The sequence below is a fragment of the Nanorana parkeri genome, unplaced genomic scaffold (assembly GCF_000935625.1).
Source record: "Nanorana parkeri isolate BGI_ZX_2015 unplaced genomic scaffold, ASM93562v1 scaffold110, whole genome shotgun sequence".
In the NCBI taxonomy this organism is placed as follows: domain Eukaryota; kingdom Metazoa; phylum Chordata; class Amphibia; order Anura; family Dicroglossidae; genus Nanorana; species Nanorana parkeri.
Window position 1 is genome coordinate 2,159,957 of NW_017306378.1, and position 19,548 is coordinate 2,179,504.

The 19,548-nt window shown below is 42.4% G+C and overlaps 1 protein-coding gene across 4 annotated transcripts in view; it reads left to right on the forward strand.

Annotated features, from left to right (window-relative positions):
• DPP6 (dipeptidyl peptidase like 6) overlaps nt 1–19,548 on the forward strand; it is a 1,045,284-nt gene that overhangs the window by 939,850 nt on the left and 85,886 nt on the right. For all 4 annotated transcript variants that reach the window (XM_018553126.1, XM_018553123.1, XM_018553124.1 and 1 more), the window contains exons 9-10: nt 14,503–14,657; nt 17,993–18,090. In XM_018553126.1, the coding sequence (XP_018408628.1) occupies nt 14,503–14,657; nt 17,993–18,090 (253 nt within the window). The remainder of the gene's footprint in view (nt 1–14,502; nt 14,658–17,992; nt 18,091–19,548) is intronic.

Consider the following 19,548-nt stretch of genomic DNA (forward strand, 5'->3'; position numbering starts at 1 on the left):
ATGAATCACGTTTCCAGTTGCATCATGCAGATGGCAGAGTGAGAATTTGGCGGGAACAGCATGAAAGCATACACCCCACATGCATGAGTACAACCCTTCAAGCTGGTGGGGGCAGTGTTATGGTTTGGGGCATGTTTTCCTGGAATGATTTGGGCCCTTTAATTTGTGTGGAACAACATCTGAATAGCACAACATACCAAAGTATTGTTGCTGATCAAGTTCATCCTATCATGTTGATGGCGTATCCCAATGGAGATGGCTTCTTCCAACAAGACAATGCACCATTCCACAGTGCTCTTATTGTGCAGGAGTGGTTTGAGGAACATGAGGGAGACTTTACCTTGCTTAGGTGGCCCCCACAATCACCAGATCTCAATGCAATTGAGCATTTGTGGGACGAAGTTGAAAGAGCCATCAGGCAGCTGCTTCCACAACCATCAAATCTCACAGAACTGGACAGTGCTATTCATCAGGCATGGTGTCAGATTCCTCGTATCACTTTTCAACATCTCGTGGAGTCAATGCCAAGAAGAATCGCTGCAGTATTGAAAGCAAAAGGTGGCCCAACGAAGTACTGATGGGGTGGTCATAATACTCTGCCCACTCAGTGTATATACTATATATTATTAGCGGTTTGCAACTAGTCCTGTAGTGTCGGCATCCCTCTTTCCTGTACAGGCTTCACAAGGGCTATTTACTGGAATTTAAAACTGTAGCAGATGCATACTATAGCTGTGGTTGTCACCATATGGTACATGTACTTCCAGGGGTACTTCTAGCAGGTTCAAGTGTTACACCTACATGCATAATTTCTCTGAATATATTAGTCTTAAGATTTAGCAACTACCAATCTAATACTAAAAAAAACTAGATTAGTTATAATTTGTAAAACCAAAGGCATGATGGATTGCTGGGAATGCACTGAGGTACTTTTATTAGTACTGGCAATAAATGAAAAAGACTGTAAAATGTTTTTGAGGTACGCTAACACACTGTGGAGTACTTGGTGAATATATGCGGTGACAATAGGCTTCATTATGCAATTTGATTTAACTGGATGCCAAATAAACATTTAAACATTTTAAATGCTGCACTTGGGCAATCTGAGGAAAATAGTTTTTGGGAACCTATGTGGAATTCTGGTGTTGTCCAATGTTTGTATTGGCTCTCACCCTTTGCTTCAACCCTGAGTAGAAGTTCTCCATCCACACAGCCAATAGCACCCCTCCTAAAGCAGCACATGCCCCCCATAGCTTCAGTTCTAACTTGAACCTTTACAGATCAACTGGTGGTCCCTGGTGAAAACCTGATACTACTTTTACTTTGCATTTCAGGGAGCCTACACAAGCTGTTGGTGACACAGACTTACCATGATACACCTATGAATTTTAGACTGCTCAGTCAAGTTGAAGCAGGTGTATACTTTATGGACGTAATGTGTTGCATATTGGTTGGATGAAATGTTTGTCAGAAGGTATCCGTAAAAACATAAAGCAATGATATACTGTAGATCTCTACTGTCAAGTAGACTTCCATTATGTAGAAGAATGGAGCTCCAGACCATTTGTTATGAGTCCAGAACATATGAAGACCTCCAGAATGTGTTGGCCTAAATTATATGAAGAAATAAATGTTATGGTTTTGCGCTCATAACAGTGTGGCGCTCCTTACTTCTTCCATGTGGATTTGACTCAAAGCACCCCTTTGTAGCCCTGTTGTAAATTTGTAGCTGTTTTACCTTGGATATTATACTTCCCTTATAGACTTCCTGTATTTAACAGGAACCAAACACAGTGTTTTGGACCCAGCACCTCCCACCTATAAGGTCATAAATCATCTTCCATTTCTTTCTTTTGTTTTACATCTACCTTATGGTCTCAGGTGATCTGTGCCCATTGGGTGTTTCCAGAGACAGTAACAGCAGTACAATTTGCCATATGTAAAGTGTTTTCAATTCAAATATGGCACAAACTTTTGTTTACATAAATGCGTCTTATTTTTACTGCAATTTCTTGGGAACAATAAGTCTTTGTAAAATCTTCAAGAAGAAGAGTTTATTCAGAAAACTCAATTTCATCTGTGATTGAAGATATTTTCTGATAGTATCTGCAAAATGTTAACTCATCAGACTTGATTTGGAATGTTCAGGGATTCTCAAGTGTAAACTATTACAGTTATTGGTGGCATAAATGGTGAATTTACTGACTGAAGTGCCTTAGGCATATTGAAAACATAACTTTGAAAGCCTGTAAAATACTTTTTAAAAACTCTGCACAGCCGAATTGTTGAGGGAATATGCTACCTTGCTTTCCTAGTAACTTATAAAGTGGAGCAGTAAGCAAGCAGTTACATACACAATTAATAAACTGTATACACTACCAGCAAAAAGTTTACGAACACCTTTATTCTTCCAGTGTTCTTGTTGCAATTTTGGATCTGCAAGACCTGTTACGTTCCCTCCAGTTTCCAAGTGATGGTGAAGTTTTGTAAAACCAAAAATGACATGATTTTTCCGTTTTTGGTATGCTAAACTTTTGCTTTACCTCTGGCAGTTAACTGCTTACTTTTTACCATTATTTACTGGACTGAACTGCTTACATTTTAATATAAAACTGGAAAAATGAAGGTGTTAACAAGGTCATCAACCTGCTCACTCTGCTCCCCCCAACTTTAAGTAAGCTCTCAGTGTTAAATCAACATCAGTGTTGGAGAGCCTTACTCACACTGCTGGCCTTCCTTTTGCTAGTGGGACTCTTACAGGGTTTTTCACCAAGCTGCTGAAGGCAGCCGAGTTAATAACCGAGCAGAAGTGAACAGAGCCGGACGACATTCGGTTATTCACTCCGGCTCAGTACGGCTGAAATCAGCCGTACATCTGCTGCCTTCAGGTGCCTTCGGTCAGTCGAACATGATCTGCATGTTCGGCTGAGCTGAAGAGCACAAGGACTTCGACCCAGCCGATCTTACACCTGGATCGGCTGAGCCGAAGCTCCAACAGCTCACTCGCTGCCGTTCGCCCCTATTCTCATAGGGGCCGTACGGCATTGAGTGAATAGCCGAAGGGCTCGGCTATTCTGCTTGGTACCTCCGTGATACCATGCAGAATAGAAAATCAGTGAAAGTAGTAGAAAAAAAGGTTAAAAATATTTTAAAAATGTAAATTAATTGTAAAATTAAAAAAGAAATAAAGATATTTTTAAAAATAAAAAAATAATTAAAAAAAGAAAACCAATTAGACCTGCCAATGAATAACAACTGGGTGGAGCCGGCCGTGACATCAAGGCGGGCTCCACCCAGTTGTTATTATTTAATGACAGATTAGATGGATGGATGGCACAAAAAAAACCTGACAGGGTTATAACTCTCACATACTCTATCCAAAACTAAAATTAAAAAAAAATACTTAAGTTCTACTGCTCTGAAGGAACATGGAAGAGAAAGGGGGGTCTATATAAAAAGTGTACCAACTAGCTTCAACAGGTAGGGAAGCAAGGACCCACAAATACACACAACTTTAAGTTGTAGAGGCGCTGAACTACCACTAGATGTCAGTAGACACCACAAAAATAACAACATATTGCAATATAATGCAATAGCAGAAAGACATAATAGGTGGGACACAAACAACATAAATGCAATAGCAGAAATACATAGTAGGTGGGACACAAAAACAGTTGTACTCTCTTCTGTAAAATCAAGTTTCAAAGTCAAACAGTGTATCTTGGTTTTTTTCCAAAATGCACGTTAAATTAAGTTTTTGTAGTTACCAATTTTTTAAAATGTATTACTAGCAAATGTGTGCACATTAATGAACAGCTGTTTGGGGAGTACAGTATATAGTAAATGTTTTAATACAACAGTAAGCAGGCTACGTGGATGTTTCAGAAAACAGAGTAGCGTAGAGAGCTATCGGAGGTCATCAGTGTATGGCTGAGTTGTGCAGTGATATGTAAGATGAGGTGTGGGGCAGATTTAGGAGCCAGAGCTCCATGGAAGACAACCATATGGTGAGAAAGACTGTTGGGGAGAAAAATGGTACTGTCAGAGGTCAGTTTTGCTGCGTAACTCTATGTGGGGGTATGAATATCCAGGAAGGCCAGTGTATAGCAGAGTGGTTTGTCGGACAAGAGTGGTCCAGGGGAGCACAGTGTTTGTTTCAGGCTAGAATAATATGGCTAAAAACATTTTAATACATTTTTAGTAATTTTGTGCATATAAATATTTTAATCTTGATTCCACCAGATGGAGTTATTGGCTCCCTTTTACATGATTGCAGGGCTGTTACTTTGCTGCTGTGTGTTTTAAATTACAAACAGAACTGAATGAGTCAGAGGAGTGAATCAGCCACCCCCCCCTCCACGATCTGTATAGCAAACATCTTCTGCTCACTTTCTCTTTAAGGCCCATTCACAATATTGCGATGTTAGCTCACTTTATGTTGTGTGTTAACTTACATTGTATTAAGGCAGCCTATCCATTGAATGGGCTGCCTAGCACATGAATTGCACCAATAAGGTGCATGTAATATTTTTGGAACTGCACTGCAAAGCATGTTACTGTATTGCCATGCATTATGCTGTGCTGCAAGGCATGTCAGTCGGCATGGAGTGCCGTTTACTCGTACTCGTTGTACTTGTACTCGCTCAAATGCTCCGATACTTACCTCTGATACCGGAACATCTGGTCAGAGGATGATCTCCCTCTGACCGCAAATGCCGAGGGAGCACGGAGCCGGCTTCCTTTCCAGGGAGCCGAGCAGTGGGTTATGACCCGCCTCCCGACTTCCTGATTAATTAGGAAGCCCGCTTCACTTGTTGCTAGGCAGCCTGGCTTCCTAACCAATCAGAAAGCCGGGCAACACGTAATGACCCCCCTCCCGGCTTCCTGATTGATCAGGAAGCCAGGCTGCCTAGCAACATGTAAAGCGGGGTTCCTAGTACTGATTGGTTAGGAAGCCAGCTTCACTTGTTGGTAAACAGCCTGGCTGCCTAACCAATCAGGAAGCTGGGCTGCACGTCATGACTTGCCCTGGCTTCCTTACTGGTCAGGAAGCCAATCAGGAAGCAACAAGTGACGCCGGTTTCCTAGCCAATCAGGAATCCGGGAGGTGAGTCAAGACGTGCTGCTCATCTTCCTTATTGGCTAGGAAGCCGGCTTCACCTGTTGATAGGCAGCCTGGCTTCCTGACCAATCAGGAAGCCAGACAGCACCTCATGACTCGCCGTCTGGCTTCCTGATTGGTCAAGAAGCCAGGCAGCCTCAGCATGTAAAGTCTGTGTTCTTTTGCTAGAACACCGGCTTTACAGGCAATCAGGAAGCCAGGCGATGGGTCTTGGTCCGCCGCCCAGATTCTTGATAATCGGGCCACACAGCACCGGTACTCAGTATCGGCGAGTACCGAAATAAAGTATCAGTACTCATACTCGTAAACTGATATCTTTTATTAGTGCAAAAACATTAAAAAGACTAAAGTGTTCCCTTAATAAAGTCACGACGGGGAAACCCCATCAAAGCCACGTCTATGTTCTTGCATTCCTCTTTCCATATTCCGAGTGTTCTCCGTATGTTTTGTGTTTTCTTGAAGCTCTTGTATATTCCCTCTGCCCCTGCAGCTTTGTTGGATGTACACTCAGTATTTCTTCCCCGCCTTCTATCACTCCCATTGTAAGAGGCCTTTATATAACCAAATGTGAAATTGTCTTTTATCAGTACAAAGGAAGACCTTTTGGCCAGTGTTAAAAAGCCCTGTTAGCGAATCCATCGGAGGGAGGGTTGATATAAGAGATAACAATATCAATGTCTTTACTGGTTTGAAGTGCAAGGAAGAAATTTAAAGAGAAAGAGAAAAAGATATGTGTCTGGCTTTTTTTTAATGTTCAAGTTTTAAACCGAAGTTTGTATTTTTTTTTTCCAAATAGTTTTTATTGAAAATAAAATGTTTCAGGAGAAGTTTGTATTTTTTATCACTGTATAAAATCTTTTTTTTTACAAATACTTGGTACAGCCATTTCTCTCAGTTGTCACAGAATGCTGGACTTTCTAATATCAAGTACCAGCACCGCTTGCAGTGCCTAAACCTGGCCATACACAGGTTGGATTTCAGTTGATTCCTGCTGAATTGGCCGAAATTTGAAGTGTGTGTGCCCCTGTCAGCCCCACCGGCTTCAAAAAAGTTGATTTTTTAATCAATTTCTGTCAAAAGAGCCAGGTGGGAAATTGTCAGCCGGACAGTGAGAGCAGCCAATCAGATGCAGTCCCTGTTCGGTACTTAGCAGACGCAGGTTTCTTCTGGCTGCAGAATACAATAGCCAGCAGGGGAGATTCCTTCATTCATGGTGTTTAGCGTGTATGTGGAAATCCAATGATTTTTCTTGTTTAGCCCCAGGGCTGAACAGGAGAGATCCAAATGTGCATGGCTAGCTTAACTAAGTAATCCAGATAGGGCTTTCCCTTGAAATGAGGGAAAGAGGTTTATGTCATCTCTGACTAATGGGCTATTCACAACATAGCAATAAATCAACAAAAGCTGTAGCTGTAGCTTAGTCCTGGTTCACACCAAGCGTTTTGTAGCGCTTTTTCTGCCCTAAAAAACACTCAAAAAATCTGCCCCCCAAAAAATCCCATTCCTTTCTATGGCCCTGTTCACATCTGAGCGTTTTGTCGCAATAAGGAAAACGCCTGTCGCTGGAAAAAGTACAGGAGCTAATTTGGCCATAATACAGCTCGTTTTGGCCCCATAGACTCAATAGGAAACGCTTGAAAACATGCATTTAACGGTATAAAACATGCAAAAAAAGTTGGCCACTGTTAGAAGCATGTTTATGCATACATAGTATTTACTTACCTTTTAGATTTAGGCTATGATGCAGACAGACCCATCTCATCATGCATTAGAATGCAGGGCCGCCCAGACTGTACAAAGAGAAGCTCTGTTGTAACAATTATAGTGCATGTGTATTGCAGCCTGCGTTTTACACTTTGCTGTGCTGGCTGGGGAGCGGTGTCTGCAAATGACGCATCCATAAGGCCCCATTCACATTTGGCGATTCGCAAATCGCGCGTTTGTTGCGCGATTTGCATTTTGCGCGATGTCGCGCAAATGCTTGCATTGAGCAAGCGAGAATCGCGGCAAAATCCGCTCCAAAAAGCGTCCTGCTGTAGCGACACACGACCCGCGACAGCAGGACCCTTTGCCCCATTGAGATGCATTGAAGAGCGATATCGCATCGTGGGAATTACCGCGCGATAAATCGCTCAATGTGAACGGGGCCTAAGGCAGGGTATTTGAGGCCTTAGTCTCTGCTATTCCCCTATATAGCTGCTTGGTATAAATGTGATCAGACTGGATTTCTGTGTACATGCTGGGAAAGCAGGAATAATTCATTGCTCGCTGTTTCCATGGCATATTGCTGTATTAAATGCAGAGGTGACATGTGCAACGTAGACACGAGTACTGTAACATCTGGAGAAAGAACTGACAGGGGACCATGTGTCTGGGTATTGTCTGCATGATTATAAGACTCATAAAAATGCAGATTAAAAGCACAGCTGAATAATAATATCAACATTGTGACTGCCGTGATATGAAGACTTGGAACCAGCTCTGCGTCAAGATGAAGAGCCAAAGTCACAAACTTGACCATTCCGAGTGCTGCGTAGATGATAATATCGTCATCCCAGGAAAACGATCAGTCATAAGTACATAACAAAACCCTAATTCTTGACGTTTCGTGCCCATTTGATGAATGTTTCTGCACATTTCATGCATATCAGATGTAAATGAAATGTAAGATTTATGTGCACCCCCAGGGGTTGATTTACTGAAAGAAAAGAGAATGTTCTCTATGCAAAGTGGATGTTCACTGAGCTTAGTGACTGAGGTGAAACTGCGTTCACTTGGATTACCGGCTCCAGTAAAAGAACCGGAATTTTCCTTCATTGGCTTCAGGGGCTGTCAAACTGAGGGCACTTTTGTCCACATTTGGTAGGGGTGCCACACCATGACCCAATACTAAGATTTATATGAAAAAACATGAATTCTGATGGGCTCCACACTCTGAAAAGACCCTGTCACATAACTTAGGGGAGTCTGAAGTGTCGAGGGTGGCCTCTCTCACTTCTCTGGTCCTGGGGCACCTGGATTGGCCACAGGAGCACCAGGGCACAGAGGGGCAGGAGTGCCAGTAGAAGACGGACCAGCTGAGCAGGAGATGCAGAGATGGGTGCAGGTCCGAGCAGGCAATGGATAAAGCAGAATCGTCAGGACAGGCTGAGGTCGTCAACATGCGGGCAACGCAGTACCAGAGGATGAGGAAGGAACAAACGTCAGGGACAAGCCGAGGGTCGAAGCACTGGCGAGAAGCAGAAGGATCCAGCCAAGCCAGGTCAATAACAGATAAACACTTTCAGGAACAGGATGCAGGAACACAGGGAAGCTGACAAATCGGACAGCAAAGGAGGTTTGGTAGTCACAGCCTTTATAGCCCAGAGAGCGCCAAACATTCAAACAATACGTCGGCACAGATATGCACACTTTCACGCAGAGACGCCGCACCTGATACTGCTCTATGGGCTGCGCCAACTGCAGAGTAAGAATCCTGGCGCTGGCTCTGGCTTCCTGACAGAACCTTTTGTTACCCTGTTGAATCAAAAAACAGTAGGGTGCTCCAAACCAATTTATATTGCTCCTGCATATTGTTAAAACTGATAAAAGAGTGATTGTGTGCTCCTGGGAGACTCCTACACAATGTTTTTTGTGTCTCACGTTTTTCGAGAAGCTCATGTCGCAACAAAATACTAGTATGGACAATTACAGAGTGGTGCAGTGGTTAGCACTGAGGGTCCCTGGTTCAAATCCCGATCAGGACACTATCTGCAAGGAGTCTGCATGTTCTCCCTGTGCTTGCATGGGTTTCTTCCAGGTACTCCGGTTTTCTCCTGGAAGACCCCTACACAATTTTTTACCTTTATGTCTCACTTTTTTTGAGAAGCTCACGTCGCAACAAAATAATAGTATGTATTCTGTTACAACCACTGCTTTATGTATTTGCACACACCCTCCTGAGACTTGTCTGCACGGGCAGTATGACAACCTACTGACTTGGTGATATTCACAGATAGTGTCCAACTCGATATGTCTGACTCCAATGCAGTTTATTTACTATCTCCATACATAGGATGCGATTCCTTGCCATTCCTAGAGTGAAAAGACATTACGATCTTTACCATTAACAGGGTAACATAGCCACAGTACCTCTTGAGAAGGTGGTGTGAAAAGAGAGAGAATAGAGAAGGGGTCCTCAAACTACGGCCCGCGGGCAAGATCCGGCCCGCCAGGGTCCTTGGCCCGTTCGGCAGCACGCCCCTTGCCATAGGTAAGGCAGGATTAAGGGAGCTGCAGCTTCAGGTCCCTACCTCCAGGCCGGCCGTTGTAAAAAAACGGCCGGCCGGGAGCTCTCTAGAACAGCCACGCCCACTAGCGCGTGCCGTGCGGCGCGCGGGCGGGAAATACAGCCAATCTAAAAACAGGCAGCAATGCCTGTTAACATACAAGTGATCGATTGTATGGGCGGTTGGCGGTATATTACATCACTTCCGCCTTCTTGTGTCACTCTCCAGCTTCAGACGCTGGAGAGAAGCTGATGAAGCAGACCTCTGCTTCATCAGCTTCTTTGGGGGTCCTAGGTGACATTAGGGGTCTTGGAGACCCCTGATGTCTCCATAAAGAGGACCTGCCACATATTTTGCTATCACATAGGGGGGTTTCTTAGCCCCCTATGTGATAGCAATAAAGTTAGGTGAAAAAAAAATAGGAAAAAAAATTAAAGTTTCCCAAAAAATGTTTTAAAGTTACACTTAAAAAACAATAAATTTTTTTAAAAACCGCCACCCATACATACACGCATGCAAACATGCGTCAGGTGCGCATACCTGCGAAAACGACGATTGCGCCCATTATGCCGCACATGTTACATATCGCCGTGAACGTCATCAATCACTGGTACCACTAAACTGATGAGCGGTAAAAGCTTTTAAAGCGTCGCCTATGGCCAATTTTGTATATGGTGTTTTTTTGCGATTTCGCGAGTGCGCGCAATTTGTAAGCTTGACATGTTTGGTGTCTATTTACACGACGTGACCCCGTCTTTTATATTTTACCAAATAATTGGGTAATAATAAATGTTACCTAACAATGTAAAAAAAAACTTTTGTTCTGGGACGGGAGGGGGTGTGGTGGTGCCACCCCCCCCCTGTTTTTCAAACTATGATCCGGCCCCCAGCAATGTCTGAGGGACAGTGAACTGGCCCCATGTTTAAAAAGTTTGAGGACCCCTGGAATAGAGGATGACTGTGAACTTTTAGCACAAGACTGTACCAATATACAGAAAACAGCAGGGGTGAGACGGAAGATGCCAAGTGTGCACAGATTAAGCTGTAACAATGCTAATCTTACACTTGTCGCTAGAAATACAGCATAACACAGCGAAATGTAATCATATAGATATGCAGTGTAACTGAAACAGCAGAAATCAGCAAAATGACACTGGATGTGGCAACACAGTATGGAGAAATACAGGGTGGCACAGTGGTCAGCACTGAGGGTCCCCGGTTCAAATCCTGGTCAGGACACTATCAGCAAGGAGTTTGCATGTTCTCGCCGTGCTTGTGTGGATTTCCTCCAGGTACTCCGGTTTTCCCCCACACTCCAAAGACATGGTGAAAGGTTAATTGGCTCCTAGCAACCAATTACATCACTGGCTGCCAGGAACTGGGTGGGGCGCTAGCCAGAGCGCAGGTTGCTAAGAGCTGGATAGAGAGATGAGTATGGCTCTTACACATCTCCCCACTCAACTTTTAGCAACCTGGGGTACTCTGGCCAGAAAATGAGTGGCAGGCACACTGCAAACATGCTGCTCTGCTAGATGCCCCCCATGTAACCCGAGATATGCCATCTGAGGCAACAACCTCAGACTACCTCATTATAGGGACGGCCCTGCTGACAGCACCACACTCGCCACTGTCAGAATTCGAAAGCCTGGTAGAGGGATTCCCCCATTTGTGTTGTTAGCGTGAATGGGGGATTTTTTTCTTGTTCAGCCCGCTGAGCTGAATGAGAAAAAATCTATAAGTGTATGGCCTGTCTAAGCTTGGTAAACATTCACTTTGAGTGAATGGCCTTTACCCGTTTAGTAAATCAAACTCGGCGCACATTTTGATCGTAGAACTCAACCAAGATAAAATATTTGTATGGTCCTACAGGCTGTTTTATTTTGTTCAAAGAGAAGCGTTTCTTTATAAGAATATAGTGCCTTTCAAAGTTCATATGTCTGTGTTTAGCGAACTGTAATAATCAATAGACTGCAGGCTGAACTGCTATTTTTATCCAGCTTGATTGTCTGTTACAAGCAGTCCACCGTCTGCAATGTGTTATTAGTGGGTATGAGTGATATGTACAGTGTGAATGTCTAATGGAAGCTGCTGTATGAAGCACTGTAGGTACAAATGGGAGATTTTTAGTCTGATGTGTTCCTTTGTGCCACAATCTGCAATGACTGCACATACAGGATTTCTCTTTATCCTCGGCTAGTAAGTGATCAGGGAATCCAAGTTACTATTTATGGCCTGGGCTATTTTCTCTACACACATAGTGGACAAAGGAGCTCTATTATACACTGAGTGGCCAGATTATTATGACCACCCGATCAGTACTTCGTTGGGCCGCCTCGTGACTCCACGAGATGTTGAAAGGTGATGTGAGGAATCTGACACTGCACTGTTGCCCTTCTGTTGTCTTGTACCAGTCTTGCCACTCTCCGTTCTGCCCTAACATTGACTAGTCGCTGGCGGCCACAATTCGCATGTTCAGACCCAGATTTTCGGCTGACCGTCCAGTCTTTAAACACTTTAACAATGATCCCCTCTTTTAACGAATTCTGCTGTTTTGCAGATACTCGCTCCATGGCTCGCGCCAACAATCATCCCACGTTCAAAGGCTGTTAAATCGCATTGTTTACCCAAATCTTCAGAAAAAAATCACTTCTACTGTCGTGGTAAACAACCTGCTTCCCTATTTATAATGGTCTTCAGAGCGAAATTATAGCTAATTTGCCGACAAACGTCAGGTGGTCATAATAAACTGGCCACTCAGTGTAGAGCAATGTTTTAAGTTTATAGTAACACAAGGCAAGTATGTTCACAACAGATACTAGATGTCAGATGTAAAAATTAAAAGAAAAAAGATTTGTTCTAATTGTGTTCCAAAAACAAATAGTGTTCCTCCTCTGTTTCGCCTTTGGATCGGTAAATGGATGAAGTTGCCAATCCGTGTCCCATACACCATTCATCTCCAGTTTAGCCTGGCTAGCTGCCTTCACCATGGCCGCCCTTACAATTTAGCCCCCATTCACACTAGGCACACACATGAACGGGGGCCTCACTTTGGTGCATGTGTCATGTGTCAGCATAGAGCAACCCACTCATTTCAATGTACCCTACTTGCAACAAAGTAGCTCATGCAGCAGTTTGAGTTGCGAGCTTTGGATGTTTTTTGACTGCACATTTTTGTTCAAGCCAACTTGCTTGCCACAATTGGGGTGCCATTGACAAACAATTGAACCACAAGTGCAGTACATGCTTTTCATGCATTGTGTGAATACGTGTAAAATTGCATGCTATTTGTGTGTTCACGTACACGCCCGGTGTGAATAGGAGAATTTAGAACTGCAGAAATACCTTTTTTAGTATATTTAACACTAGCCATAAAAATGATTTCAACAAGTTAAAGCAGCCTGTCTCAACCAATGTGCCATGGCACCCGGGAATGTCTTCTGTCTTCCTCAGGGGTGCCTGAAAATTTTCACTCAGCGTCATGTCTTTCCATGAAGCAGGCTGGCTCCAGATGTGAATGGGGCACCCAATGAGTAGGGGGAACTCTGATGTGAAAGGGGGACTCTGATATGAAAATGTGGGCTCTGATGTGAAAGGGGGGCTTCTGATGTAGAGAGAACTTTCATGGAAAGGGAATGTAAAAAGAGGGGGTTTGATGTGAAGATGTACTCCTAGTGTCATAGGGGGGACTCTGATGTGAAAGGTGGGAGTTCCTGGTTTGAAGGGGGCTTCTAATGTAAAGGGGGCTCCTGATGTAACGGAGGACTATGGTGATTAAGGCTGGATTCTTGACCTGTACGGGGAACTTTGATGTGAAGGGGGAACCCCTTTTTGTGTTTTTACTTAGTTCATCCCCTTAAAATCCACACCACACCCCTATCTGTGTTAAGAGTATGGTATACATTTTGGAGGGGCCACACTTCTGTTTTTACTTTTATGATTTTTACATTTTAGACTTGGGGTGCTTCTAGATTTTGCATACCTTTTTAAAGGTGCCGTGACTGAAAAAAAATTTGAAAAACACTGTGTTTAAGCAATCCTAACCCCCTTCTCCACCATTGTAAAAATGGAAATGAAAATATGCCCCTGGCAACTGTAACGAGCTGATAAAATCTCAATTTATAACAGTCGTTAGGTCAGTGTCTGCACATATTCAAGTATCCTGGCTGGTATCCTGGTCTGGCTGATATCAGCGATGCACAATTAGGTATTACAGCAGTGAAAGGAAACTAAGCTCTATACATAGTTTAATTCTCAGTGTAGGGTAAACTATAGTTATTGTTTTTGTGGTTTAATGTTGATGCAACTTTGTATAGCTATACATACCTTAATTGTTCCTTACAATAGTAAATTAATTAGCCTTTCCATCTGCATGTGATGCTACATTGTAGTAGCTCTCCTTGTGTTGGGTAGACATCCTCAGGATGACCTTTCTCTGTGGTTGGGTTTGACTTTTCAGGCCAGTCTCTTTTGATATGCAGGTGCTTTTGTAGAAGGATTTTTATGGTGGTCAGTGGCTAGAAAGTCTGGGGGCATGTTTAAGGACTCTGTCTGTTTGTTGCTCACACAGGGCTTGGCGAACAAATTGCCTGGGAGCTAAGTGGCGTAAAAAATTTGGATTTGAACTGTTTGGGATATATTGAGTGCTTGATTTTTTGAAATACTTGTTGTCTCCCTTCCTTTTTAGACCCTTTTTTAGTATTTAAAAACTCTTTTTCCTTTTCTGTCAGTTTTTTTATGCCTTTAGGAAAGAACCATAGGGTGTGATTACAGCAGAAAAATGTGTAATGTATGAAAAATACTACAGTATATCCAGCTCCATCTACTGGATACACTGCAGTATTTTCCTGATATTACATTCAACCTATAAAGAAAATGTACTAATAACTTTTCTTTTTGCCTCCATTCACACAAAACGAATGTACATGCAGTTGTGCAGGATAAATGGTGCTGCCAATGTTTTATATATACATCCCTTAATGATTTTAATAAACACATAATTGCAATAATTTTTTTAATATATGCCTATAGTTTAGCTTTGATGATTCTTCCATTGGGCTTATCACGTATAGTTAAAAACCCCAGATATCAATGTTGTGTTTTGCTTCTTTACAGAGGAAATATTTAAAAGCCACATTGCTCACTGGTGGGCTCCAGATGGCGCCAGATTAGCGTATGCAACAATCAACGACACCAAAGTCCCCACCATGGAAATTCCAGTATATACTGGATCGGTTTATCCAACAGTGAGAAACTATCATTATCCAAAGGTAAGAAATTGCTTTTTAAAATGTTTTATTGTGCACTTAAAATATTGTTGCTTACCTTAGAAAGAGCTTCAGTAGGGTATAAATAGGGAATATGCATGCCGCTAGACTGCAAATATAGTGACTATTACGCAAGGAGACGGGTGTAAGTTGACAATTAGAAATCTGATTCAAACTTTGGAAACAAAAGTTCTATTACCAGCCAATACTTGGAAGCAGATGAAAGTTGTTGACTTTGCACGTAGGCTGACAAGAACTTGGTGTCATATATATCATGGTGAGAAGTCTATCCTTGCATAAAGATCTATCCCAAAATTGTTCTTGGTTCATATTTAATATTGTGATAAATTAATAACAATATTAATTACAATATAATAACAATAATCATTTGTTCAGTTAATGAATACAGCAGTCTAGTGTTCTTGTGCTAAAGGCACATCGGGCGAATTCATAAAAGCTGAAACAGACAGAATCTGGAGCAGTGGCATATGGCAACCAATCATCTATATCACACAGCACAGCTCTGTCTAGCAGGGCTGAAGAAAGTTAAAGTGATATTGAAGTCAAAATGTTTTTAATCTATTTCATATCCTGATTAATTCACTTACAATGGATGCTGCTTCTTGATGTTTAAATGTTTTAGCTTCCTGCAGAATCAGCTGGCACCCTGAGCACTGGTCCTGATATCCTGTTTTAGGGTGGCTCCTTTCCCCTTGCGGGGTCCCTACAGAGGTTATTTTTGGGTTTGTGCCAGAAGTGAGGATGTGTTATCACCAAGAAGGCAATGCTGGATCTCACAGTACTTTAGAGATGGGCTTTTCAGTTCTTTTTGTACCGCCTCACCGTGACCTTGACGTTTATTCTATCTCATAGGCAACCATTTCATACATTTGCCTCTATACATTTGGAAGAGCTGTAAGTTCAAATAATCTTTTACTAGTTTTGCAGTAAGTATGCAGAGGGACAATACACTGAATAAAATAAATGTCTGAGGTTTTTCTTGTTTGATTTAGAAAAGTGCAGCCCTGTTGATCCCCTGAAAACGCGCTGGATTTAGTGTAATTGTCAAGAGACATAATGGCTTCTAAACCCAGACATCTCCATTCTAGAACCATAGCATCAAATAACAGAAGCACTCATCTTCAATCTCTTCTTTATTTCCTGACACCTTTCCTTACACCCCTCATGTATCATGCTCAGCGAACGCAGTACTGCTAGATTGATGAGTGGAACACGAGTCCCTCAGTGCTTTGTATCACAGATTTCTGTCAGGAAGAGATCTGGGTAGCACTTACATATGAGGAGCAGTGAGAACGGCTGGGAGCTTTCTATCAATGCACAGTACATGGGGATGGATCAGTCCCGGCCTTCCAGCATCATTGTCTTCATTTCACTTGGATCTCACAGAACGGAAATATGCCAGCAAAAGATCAGAAGAAAACATTTTCAACATTTCACAAAGACAAGTGTAATACAACTTAAATCTTGTGTGTTCAGTATAAATTGGAAGGGTGGTAATAATTATCATAAGGGTTCAGGCACATGAGCCGTACACAGAAAAAAAAAAGGCCGTATTTCTGCGCACTGGAGTCACAAGTGTTGCATAAAGCCGCAGACTCTCATTGATATGTACAGTCTGCTGCACGCAACACTTGTGACTCCCAGGAGCAGACAATTTTTACAGTATAAAAATACATGGCAAACACACAATTTATAACTAGCCTTTGTAGTAAGGTGCACATGGAAGGGTTTACAACAATACGAAACACAGAAGTTTCCCAGCACACTTACCAGCTAGCCTGCAACAAAACAAATTGTCATGTCTAACAGAATGCATTAAAAGCAGAGGTTTTAGTTGCACAACTTTTGCAAAAAATGGGGAAGCTGCACTGCCTCGCCATGGCTCCTCTGTGTAGTGTGGTCCTAATTTTTGTGAGTCTCCATATTGGAGCATATTTAAGCAGTAGATACATCGAATGCAGGTATGCCTGCAGGGAGCCCACTTCTTCTTAAAGGCACAGGGATGCACTGGGGGCCAAGGAATTCAAATCCAATCCAATCCCAGCAATCAAAAATGCACACTGGGGCCCCCAGTGCTTCCCTACACTTCACAGAGGAGCCTTGGCGAGGCAGTGGGGCTTCCACATATTGTGCAAAAGTTGACACATACTTTTAGACAGTACAATTGTTTTTGTTCCAGACTAGTCGGTAAGTGTGCTAGGAAACTTCTGTGTTTTGTATAATTGTTTACAGTATACAGTCCTCCGTGCCCATGGGCATGAGCCCTTATGTTAATAATGTCCACCCTTCCAACTTATACATCTGTATAAGTAGGGATGTACAGTACATTCCTGGACACAGATTGTCTGCATGCAGGGGCATGGATTCCTACGTGCCCGCATATCTGTGCTCAGATCACATTTACCAATGTACAGCCGCTTCCTGTCATTGATATGTACAGGTGGCTAAATGAAACACCTGTGACTCCTGGTGTTCTGTCAAAAAGGGCACTTCCGGTCACTTGCCAGCAGGAGAGTTGGCAGTACTGCACATGTGCATGCACCCGGCGGCTTAACAGAAAGCCAATAACAATTTTACTCGGTGCATGTAGTGGGTTCTATTTGGTTATGTGGAATACACTGGATGTTAGGGGGATGGGTGTCTCTTTTAATCCATTCTGCTTTCCTGTCCATTTAAGGGCAGGGAAGCAGAATGGATTTAAAGATTAAGGAAAATGGAAACCATGACGCTTTCCAGTCCACAGTCTTTAAATGGGCAGTGAAGGAACAGCAGTACACTGATGAGTTTATTCCTCTGTTCTCTCCTTTAAGGATGTTCACAATGTTACACTGCAAGTACTTTGCAATGCACTAGGGATTGGTTATTGCAATGTTATTGATTGAATTTAACTTTAATTTTGTAAACTTTTTTTATACTTCATTTAATTGCATGCTGCGGAACTCGTGGAAGTGATTACTTCCACTAGACAGCTGGTTGTCGGCTGAAGAACTGTAAACTGACCCCTGACTGCACGGAAGGGTTAATCATCTAAACTCTTAACAACCCCCAGCTGTTTGTGTATAGACGTGCACAAATGTGTGGTGAAAAAATGCGGTACACCTGTTGCATGAGCTACTTTCCCGTGTTTTTCACACGTGCAGCAACCATTGAAATCAAAGAGGGACGCGCGTTGCAAATGTGGGAAAAACCTGCACACTAATTTGTGGACATGTGTTCATGAAACACAATGGTATGATATATTGTGAAATAAGCCACATTTCAAAATTTAAATTGGCTTTAAAAATACATTTTAAGCATAGTTCTATTTTATATTTTAGGCTGGTTTCGAGAATCCAGTGGTCACCTTACATGTTGTGAATTTGAATGGGCCTCTTCACCACGTGGAAATGATTCCCCCTGATGATCAAAGAATGAGGTATAGTATACCAGATAACCGTGCACTTCATAGAGAATGTATCTTTTTATCCAAATCACTTCAAAGATTTACAGTAGGAACATAGAACTCATTCCTCATCCTCAAAGAGATAAATAAGATTCTGCCATTGTGTAGTACCACATTTTAAAAGGTAGGTGATAGATAAATCATTCTGTTACTAGCAAATATGTCCCTGGAATCTCCTATAGGGTTATTCACAAAAGGGTGAAGAGTTTGGAGAACGCAGGAGAAGTGAACAATCTAGGACAACATAGCTGACCTGTAAATCGAGCTGAATTGGAGAACTTTTCCAAATCAGCCATTTTATCCTAGATTGATCACTTCTCCTGCCTTCTCCAAACTCTTCACCCTTTTGTGAATAACCCTGCTGGTCATTTCCCATGATCCCAGCCTGCAAATGACACCCACTAAACAGCCTAGATTGAAATACAATGTATTAAATACATCCCGGTCCATCGGGGTGTCAATCTGCCTCTCCTCCAGAACATTGATCAGTATACTCCCTCTAGTTTTCAGAATTGTACTATAGGTTCTACCCTCTGCTTAGATGTGTAGGGAGTTGGAGAAAGAGAAGAGAATGATGTGGCCAAAGAAAATTTTGTTTTGTATGTAGGTTTCCTGAAAGTTGAACTCCAGGCTGAAAGCTAACTACACAGTTGAAATATGTATATGAGAGCTGTAAAAGGATCTGTATTTATGTCCATTAATTTCTGAGATTTACACAGCTCTGCCAGATAGCAGAACCAGCCTGGTCAACATAAACCTGTCACTTCTCTTGTGCCTTCCTACTCCAACCTATAAGAGCTATATCAGTTCAATATATGCAACAATAATGTAATAGAATGTAGACTTACCCAGAGGCTAGCCTCTTCTCACTTGGGTCCCATAACACACTATGGACAGAAACCACTAATATTCACTCAATATCAACTCGATAAAGCTTATTTTGGTGAACACATCCCTGTCACCTTGTGAATCTCTTCCGTCAGCACTGAAAAGAAGCAACCACCACATCTTCATCTTACACTAAAGTGTCCATGAAGATCAGCAAGAAAACTGCTGAGAGACTAGGACTTCCTGTTCACCTGTTTGGCTGTCAAAGAAGCAGATAAACGTTCTTGGCAGGTTACACATTTTTCCATTGCATCAACTGCGAAAGTCCCAACCACGTGTGACAGTTTCCAGCGGGCTGATTCTCAATGCTGAACTGACAGCCCTGGCTGTGTAAGCAGAACGAGGAGCCCTGCTGTGTGCACACAAGATGTACTATTCTCACATTGCATCGCTTTCCATTTTTAAATCGCTATACAGAAGTAGTGTGTGCAGCATGTGGAAAGTTTATTTCTAATATATATTCATTTCCCAAGTGTCCATGATGTTAAAAGTTTTGAACATCAGATTTACCTTATATCAGATATTTTTTTCAGATTGAACTCT